Source organism: Mycteria americana, chromosome 3 (genome assembly GCF_035582795.1).
Source record: "Mycteria americana isolate JAX WOST 10 ecotype Jacksonville Zoo and Gardens chromosome 3, USCA_MyAme_1.0, whole genome shotgun sequence".
In the NCBI taxonomy this organism is placed as follows: Eukaryota; Metazoa; Chordata; class Aves; order Ciconiiformes; family Ciconiidae; genus Mycteria; species Mycteria americana.
Genome location: NC_134367.1, coordinates 18,161,211 through 18,169,904, shown reverse-complemented (window position 1 = coordinate 18,169,904; position 8,694 = coordinate 18,161,211). Strand labels below are relative to the sequence as shown.

The window sequence follows — 8,694 nt, the reverse complement described above, 5'->3', positions numbered from 1 at the left end:
CCCCGCGCCTCAGTGCGAGCTCCGGCAGCGCCCAGCGCGGGAGGGCAGCGGCAACGCTCCGCAGGCTTCCCGTCCGTCCGCTGGAACCGCTCTCTCCGCTCGCCTTCCAGCATGAAAGCCTTCAGCCCGGTGCGGTCCGTCAGGAAAAACGGCCTCTCAGAGCACAACCTGGGCATCTCCCGGAGCAAAACCCCCGTGGATGACCCCATGAGCCTGCTGTACAACATGAATGACTGCTACTCCAAGCTGAAAGAGCTGGTGCCCAGCATCCCGCAGAACAAGAAAGTGAGCAAGATGGAAATCCTGCAGCACGTTATCGACTACATACTGGACCTGCAGATCGCCTTGGACTCGCACCCCAGCATCGTCAGCCTCCACCACCAGAGACCCGGGCAAAACCCTTCCTCCAGAACTCCTCTGACCACCCTAAACACAGACATCAGCATCCTCTCGCTACAGGTAAGTGCCTTCCCCCGAGCCCCCCGGCTCTCCGCTGACCTAGGTTGGGGAGTTCAAGTCGCTGTTAGCAATGCTTTTAGTGCAGGGTGCGCTGGTGACCGAGGGGACGGTGCTGGGTGACACGGCCACCTCTCCCCGCTGCCGCCGTCTGTAGCCAGGCGCGCCACGGGCGAAGCGCTCCGTGATCCGGGATAGCTCTCCTGCTTCCCCGCCTCCTCGGGCACCTCACCCTTACCTTCGCGTTCTTCTCTCCTCGCAGGCGTCCGAGTTCCCCTCAGAGCTCATGTCCAGCGACAGCAAAGCACTTTGTGGCTGAATCAAACGGTGAGTGCAAGTGCATCGTATTTCTGAACTTAAGGTAGAAAGTGCCTTCCTGGGGAAGGGGAGGCGTGATGGCTATTTCTCAAATTCGGTCCTAAAAGTTGAGGAGGAGATCCTTTATCAGCAGTAAGAAACTAGACTAATAACTGAGTCTTACAGTCCAAAGTGTATTTTGTTGCTAAGGTTCATTAGGCAGCACGGGCTGTGCCGATACTACTTGCTACTTAATGCAAATTCTCTCGTTATCTGTTCTTGGAGTCTTAACTTCCTGGGCCAAAGTGACTGATTAAGTTGGGAATCTTGGCACAATTCCTTAATTCTGTGACGTGGGATTGTCTGCGCTATCAGTTAAATAAGTGACTGCTTTTAATCAAGTAATTGCTCTAAGAGGCAGACCGGCGCCTCTGAGCATTGCATTTACAAAGATCTAAATAAGAGATTGGACTGAGAATCCTCTTTCTACCCTTTCCCTTGAGTGTATGTTATTTTAATGTTCAATTTGTGCTCTTGAGAGCGAGTGTGTGAGCGTGTATGTGTTGCATCTGGACGCCAGGGTTTGCCCAATCTCTGAGTGTTTGGTTAAATGTTCAAACTGTGGCTTCCTCTCTGGCGCCAGTCTGTCCGGATCTCTGCCCTGTTAGCATTCTCCTAAATATGCCTCTTTTCAATCTCTTGCAGGTGTTCCACTGATGAGATTTTTTTTTTTTGCACAAGAAAATGTCTACAGGATTTTTTTTTTGAGGCGCTGAATTTATTTTTCAGCGGTATCTGGAGGGGAAAATCCACATCTAACTAAAAGGACCTCTTAAAATTAATAAAGAAGAAAAAAAAAATCAAGATTGATCTTTATCCCCACCCCATTCTTCAACTTGGACTGAACCTAGTTATTTATGAAGAGACTCTTAAATACCCTTTCCCTAGTTGGAAGGCTTCCTTTATATACTATTCCCAACGTGGGGAGCGAAACAAAAATCTCACAAGGAGTTGCCCATTTTAAAGCAGACTTTGCCTTTTTTTTCCAAAGGTGGAGCGTGAGTACCAGAAGGATCCAGTGTTCAGTTTTTTTAGGAAAGTCTGTGGTCAGAAATTACCTTTTTGACACAAACCTAGGACTGAATGCTGTGTATATATTTATATATAAATATATATATGAGTGAAACCTTGTGAACTCTTTAATTAGAGTTTTCTTGTATAGTGGCAGAAATTTACATTTCTGCAAAAAGTGTAATGATGTACTTAATCATGCTAAACTTTTTATAAAAGTTTAGTTGTAAACTTAACCCTTTTTATACAAAATAAATCAAGTGTGTTTATTGAACTGCTTGCTTGCTTTATTCTTTGGGGACCAACTGTTTGTTGATTTTGATTTGTGTTGTGTTTTTGTTTTTTTTAAAATACATTCTGTTATGACTTTACCAAGTAAAAATTCAAATATGTAGAGAATATAAAGAATAAAATTACCTGAAGTGAATAATAATTCTTGTAACTTGGAAAATCTTATTTGAGTGTATATTGCAAACTTCTAAGTGATCTGCCTGTAAACAGTGTGAAAAGAACTAGAAAAGGAATTTATTACACAGGGGATGCTATTGACAAAGTGTTTAGAGACATACAAAAGCAGTTAATCCTGAGACATTCCCATGGAGTGTTGCCTCCTTTTTTTTTTTTTCTCCTACCCCTTTGGATGATTCAGTTCTCAGTAGTAGTGGCCCAGATCTGTTAATTTGTGTTTAGAATAATCACTCAGAATTAAGGGTTGTGGGTGGTTATTACTCCCCCAACTATTAAATTTCTCTAAAAAGGGCTTTGAATGTGAGAGTTGGTGATGCGTTAACATGGGATCTAGAATGATGAAGTGACTGTTGCCTTTCCACACTGGAATTTTCATGCTTCCATGCAATATTTCAATGAAATAGGGTTTCTAATCAGTTGCAGCAGCTTCTCCGTATGACTAAGATACTGAGAATTGAGCTAAATCACTGTTGTGTTACTGATTAAACTTTGGCTGCTCCTAAAGGGACTCTTTCTCCATAAGAATTAAATTAAGTTTGAAATAGGAGTCTACATTCCTGAAAGCCAGTAACAGTTTATTTCTTTTTTCTCTTTTGCCCTCAGATGCTATGCAATATCCCTTGCTTATTCAAGGGATACTTACTGTACCCTATGAATCCACTATAACTATCAGTGTTCATTAGATCTGCTTATTTGTCATAAGACAGTAGATGCGGGAACTGTGCCTTATCAGATGACATTCTAATTTAAGCTCACTTATAAACTTGCCTGAAATGGGAAGTTAAGTTTTGAGTCCTACATACGAATTGAAGAGAATCACTTGCAATAGGAACGAAGGAAGCTGCACTGATGCTTGGGGTAAGTACAGCTCTCTGGCAGGCGCTATGCTCTGGGCCTGAGGGAGCATGTTTAGGGTTTCTGTGCTCTGGGGACTCTTAGAGTGAAAGGCAGGAGCCTCACCTGGGGCCAGTAACACTTTCCCCAGCAAGCAGGTGGGTGGGTGGTGCTCTGGGGCAGCAGCAGCTGCCTTTCCTTGCCCTTGACACCAAATCCATTCACGTAGGCTGGGAGAAAGCCAGCTCTGATCTCTTAATGCAGAAGCTGCCCTGCCCGAGCAGAAGCGCACCCTCTCAGAGGATCAATGCAATCAGAAGACAAGAAGGGTTAGCAAAAGCTGGGACAGGGAGGAGGGGACACCCGGGGCAGAGCTGATCTTCCGCTGCTCACCGTGCCCCCCCAGCCCGCCCGAGATTAAGGCAATCTCTCCATGCAGCACACGCCGGCTGTGCCTCCTGTGGCCAAACCTCGCTACTGCCTCAACACCCAGAGCGCACGGTTTGTTTCAACTTCGTGCAATGAACGTTTAACCCTGACAGCCCAGCAGTAAAATATTTCATCGCTGCAAATCAGCACGCCTCAGTCCCTAAAATACTCCTTTTCGTGTATAATTTACCTAACTCTGAACAGTAGCAGAATCGGGGTTTTAATCACAGTATTGATATCTTCGTCCTTCCAAACCAGTAACAATCTAACGTAATCACCACCCCATTTCTCCCTTAAAACTAATTTTTTCATCCTATTGTTCATTTTAGGGTGAGACCACAGTAAGCATCACTTTAAACCCACAGTTCAGTTTATGAAATTAAGGAGCTGCAACAGCCAGATCATTGTAATTATTTTAAGATCACCCCCTTCAGAAACTAAGGCATTTGCACTTTGATATTTTTAAGCTACAGGATGATTAACGCACTTGTAGAATGAAACCAATTTCCTTATCATGCATAGCCAAAAGAGAAATTCACAATTTACAAGGCGTGGGGAGCTGAGCAGGAAAATAAACAAACATGTTTGGTTTTAAAAATGTAAATTACGAAAGGAAAAAAATTTTCCTCTTTCAGGATTAACTAATTCATTGTCTCAACAATGCATTCCTGTGATCAGAACTAAGGGCTTAAGCCAGGTGCTCTACTTAGAGATCTGCTCTGTGATTTTGTTAAGATTTTGTCATTCAAAGATAAACAGCAAGGTCAAAGCTGAGTGCCCAAAGCCTTAACATTAATTCTTGAAGTTTCCTTGAAGATGGGGGATTTCTTTATTCTATAGCATTGTTACTGTGTCTCCAGAATACATTAGAAAAATTTGTGACATTTTCAGCACTTTCCCTGGCCCGTTTACCCTGTCTCTGAACACAGTTGTTGCCAACAGTCCCGTTAGCTGACTACCTGAATGCAGCAGATCGAGAGGACCCATACTCAACTATGTGAGAGCAAAATAGTTTTGGCAACAATCACATTTAAACACCGTAAAATCTTTTCAAGTAGGCCATGCATGAAAGTTGCAAATGCACCTACAGACACTTCCCCACGGGGAAAAAAAAATAAAAGGATCCAACAAGAGATTGAAGAGGACTCTCCCCTCCAGAAGAGAGGTTTCCAAACCCAGCTTTGCTTGTATATTGCCCTTAACAACCCATGGCCCAGCCCGAGCCATGAACGTGCACTGAAATGTCTCATTTTGGATTTCCAGGGAACAACTTTGTATTACAAAGCGTGTACAGAACGCGCTGCTGGCGATACGTACGACAGCCGTTCAGAGATGGCCCGTCTCGCACACACACGCGGGTGGCAGGAGTGCCTCCGGCCCAGCCCCAGGTAAGGGAAAGGCAGCGAGCGGACGTCGGGGTTTCCTTCACTCCCTCCCGGGAAAGCAGCGTTGCGCCTGCGGCCGCAGACACCTCCCTCAGCCGCTTCCAGAACCAGCGCCGGCACCTTCGCAGAAAGTCAAAGGCTCGCACCGCAGCAGCCCCCACCTCCCAGCGCCTCCTCGCCGCTGGCGACCGCTCGCCCTCCGCGGGGCCGGGGCGGCGCGCGGCGGCGCGTGGAGGGCCACTGCCACCCTCCGGCGCGTGCGGAGAGAGCAGCGCCGCGCGGGCGCCTCGCGCTCGGCGGCCGCACGCCGGGCAGCGGCGCGTGCCTCCCCCAGAGGGGACAGCGGCCGGTGCACGACCGCCTGCCCGAGGGACGAGCAGGGCGCGGGCCTCAGGCCGGTGACCTGGGAAATGATGTTTTAGCTATTCGGCTCTGCCGGCTGGGAACTCCGCTCCCAAGGAGTGACGTGGTTCATAAAAATCTGAAGGAAAAGTTGCACTAAAATAATAAATGCTCTCCTCGTACCGTTATGGGAAAAGCACCGTTTGATGAGCACTGGTTTGCAGTTGACTCTGGAAAATAAAACACGGTCTCTAAACGATCTTTTATGTGTTAAGGATTCTCCTGTACAACAGTTCGCAGTCTGGATCCATTCGTGTAACGTGGAAAAGATATAAAATAATTTACTAATGAGAATTATTGTATTTGTGAGTAAGCAGCTGTTTACCGCTGCCCTTGCTTACTTACATGCAACAATAAATGATTTACACAGCTTTGACTGGAAGCCGTAAGGAAGGGGGATAACAGAATGCAACCGTTGCATCACGAAAGATTGAGTAAGCTACATAAACACTGGTATTGAATTTTGTTCAGAAGAAGGTTTTCACAAATGTACTCTTTAAAACTACTGTTTTGCAAAAGGATCAGTATTTTCTGATTCTACAGATAAATGAAAATGTTTGATCTTTGAAATCCAATTTGTTTTATCCACATTACCATTTTCCTCTCTAGAACAGCCATCTAAGTTATCATGATTCTAAACTGTAAGAGCCAAATGCAAACACTATTTCAATAAAACAAAGCTTATATTGCACAGCAATAGTCACTGATTGTGTGAGCCACTTGCTAAAGTAAATCGAAGGAGGAAACAAATGCAATTACTTTTGGACTCGATCATAGTAACTGAGAGGAATTCATATTTCAGTCGGTTGCTTGCCTTGAAAAACCATTACAAATGAGGGGACACGGGGCAAAGACTGTAAATAGGGCCAAACTGAGAAAAACGAATTGCACAGAAAGTGCTGCCGTGGACTTACTGCTGATAAGCTGCCCTAGAAGACAGCCCTTTACTTGCTGTCTATCCTCACAAGAATGTGATGAATTAATAGATAACACAACATTATATGAAGTTACAGGACCTATCCAGATTTGAAACAATTAAACTAACTACATTACTTGCCAAAAAGAGTACGTCGTTATAATTTCCAGTAAATATCCCCACAAATTACACCATGTCTGTGGCGAACAGTTTTATGAATAGATCAGGTATTTCTACTTAAAACTAAGTGCTTGAGCCAGCTCTTAAGTTTTACTACTGATGGCAGAACTTCAAAAGCTCACACAAAGCTCTTATTTTTTTTTTATAACAGAACTGGACCATAAATCTGCTGAACTTCTCTTTCCTTTGGAAGAGAACAAATTACTTTGATACTTACCATCTTGCATTTGACCAGACACAGGAGCAGCAGTATTGCCCCACTGAAGCCCACCTCGTGCAGCCCTCTCGCTGACAGCTGCAGTAGCCGATGCCTAGGGAAGAGCGTAAGACCAGCATTAGGTGATACTTCCTCCATGTACTCTCAGCATCCTGTGTTCTCCGACAACAGCCTTCCTGATATTCTTGGCATGTAGATTCACTTTGTAGTACAGTTTGTCAATACAGAACCTGAATTTCCTACCTGAATTATACCTGTCATCTCATTTTTTCTCATCCTGAGAAGAGGTGTAGTGCTCTGAAGGGGAAGAGAGAGGGCAGGAAGAAGAGGGGAGGACAGACAATGTTAAGACTAAGTATCTCCCGCATATTAGACTGGGCAAGATCAAAGCAGCATATCTTGCCTTAAAAAAGCAATGAGGTTGAAGTTTGAGCTGTGTTTCCAGTCTTGTGCAAGTTTCTTTCACCTGGACTAGAGAGCCCACCCTCCTGCCCAGACCAACCATCCCACTCAAGCAGAAAGTTTCTTATGCCCCACAGAACTGAGTTGGTTTAGCTACATCTGATACCAGCACCCCCAGGAAATGCAATGTACTAGACAACCTCTGGAAGTGTCCTTCAGCCATATTTTCTGTAAACCTCATGCTCATCCACAAGCTCTATGTGATCTTTCAGAAATTTGTGCAGTACTTGAAGAGCAGGAATGTGATTACAGTCTACTGGAAACCACTGTAGAGAGCAGAGAATACAGGAGAGCTTGTGCTCACAACACACACTGGTGCTGAGATTTCTGCCTTGTTCAAACCAGTAGCTTCACACCCAGTTGTAACATATTAATGCACTCTAGAAAAGACATAAACTCTGACAGCATCAGAAAAGCACAAAGACTTACCGCATTGGAAATCGGGAGAAAATGTTTCTCATGGACATTGTTATGCAGGAGGTTAACTACAAGAGATGTGGAAGATGACAGAAGATACCTATCTTCTATTTGTTAAGGGTAGGAGAGATCTGCTCCCAGAGCAAGGGTATACAAAAAAAGACCAAGAATATGAACATGTAAATATTTTTAAAGTTCAGTGTCAACATGAGTTAATATACAGGAATAAAGTGATGGGAAGGCTATTTCAGAAAAACTGGTTAAGCTACATTTCACAACTTCTTGGAAAAGTATCTCACTTGTGCTTTTGTATTTCTGCTCATAAGTATATGAAAAAACTGTGCCATTGCTAGGGGTTTGCTTTTTTTAATAAAAAAGTTTGTGTAAAACACATTAGGTAAACCTCTGATTAGTACTTTTCAAAAGATGTAACAGTTAGAAGGCTGAGTAAATTACATGCCAAATCTATAAACTCAGTCTAGCTCTTGTTAAAAAGCTGTTTTACTGCACATAGCTGTTTCCACCCAACAGATATGAAGTAAGATGCTACACATGTGGACACATGCTGTTTACTAATCCTTACTGATTCCCATTTTGCTCAGATTATCCCATCATTGCTCTTACCACTCTTACAGAAAAAGCTGGATGTGTTGGTTGGATCTCATCCTGTAAGTATTAAACTTCACAGTACCTATAAAATTAAATTTCTAAATTCCACTGTAAATCTGCTTCTTCAGTCATGCAAAAATTTTAAGAGTTCCTTGGAGATTGCACTTTTGACTGAATTTGTTTGATTCATGCACCTACCTAAGCATCTTTCTATCCTTCCAATCTAAGTCTAATTTAGAAAAAAAGCCATGCTTAGAGGAAAAAAAATTTAATTGTTTAGAAGTTTGGACCTTTGTAATAAATATATACATAAAAACTGAGTATGTTATGTACACAGCACATCCAACATGCAATTAGCAGTTCAACAGCATAACAAAAATTCTCATAATCTGAAAATCTGAAACAGATTGTCACTAATATTGAGTGGTATGTTATTTTTTGGCAGCTTTGAGTACTTACTATTATTTTTATATTATTTTAGGGAGTTCTGAGGTCGGCAATATTGTCCAAAAAGATAAAAGAAAGGTGGATGAATAGGACCTGCCAGGGGA

The 8,694-nt window shown here is 43.5% G+C and overlaps 1 protein-coding gene and 1 long non-coding RNA gene across 2 annotated transcripts; one reads left to right on the top strand and one right to left on the bottom strand.

Moving 5' to 3' along the window:
• Positions 1-2,101, top strand: ID2 (inhibitor of DNA binding 2). Its single transcript, XM_075498000.1, has 3 exons — positions 1-459; positions 719-783; positions 1,459-2,101. Exons 1-2 carry the CDS (start codon positions 112-114, stop codon positions 773-775), a joined length of 405 nt encoding a protein of 134 aa, XP_075354115.1. The 5' UTR covers positions 1-111; the 3' UTR covers positions 776-783; positions 1,459-2,101.
• A 3,248-nt stretch (positions 2,102-5,349) lies between these two features.
• On the bottom strand, positions 5,350-7,759 carry LOC142407637 (uncharacterized). The gene is made up of 3 exons (XR_012774995.1): positions 7,547-7,759; positions 6,656-6,749; positions 5,350-5,512 (listed from the first exon to the last, which is right to left on the bottom strand). It is a non-coding gene; the product is annotated as an uncharacterized LOC142407637 (long non-coding RNA).
• Positions 7,760-8,694: the final 935 nt, after the last annotated feature.

Bases quoted from the DNA above. Each gene is read 5' to 3' on its own strand.
- ID2 (XM_075498000.1), top strand. From the start codon at position 112: ATGAAAGCCTTCAGCCCGGTGCGGTCCGTCAGGAAAAACGGCCTCTCA. The intron at 460-718 runs GTAAGTGCCTTC...CTCTCCTCGCAG, and splicing joins TCAGCATCCTCTCGCTACAG to GCGTCCGAGTTCCCCTCAGA.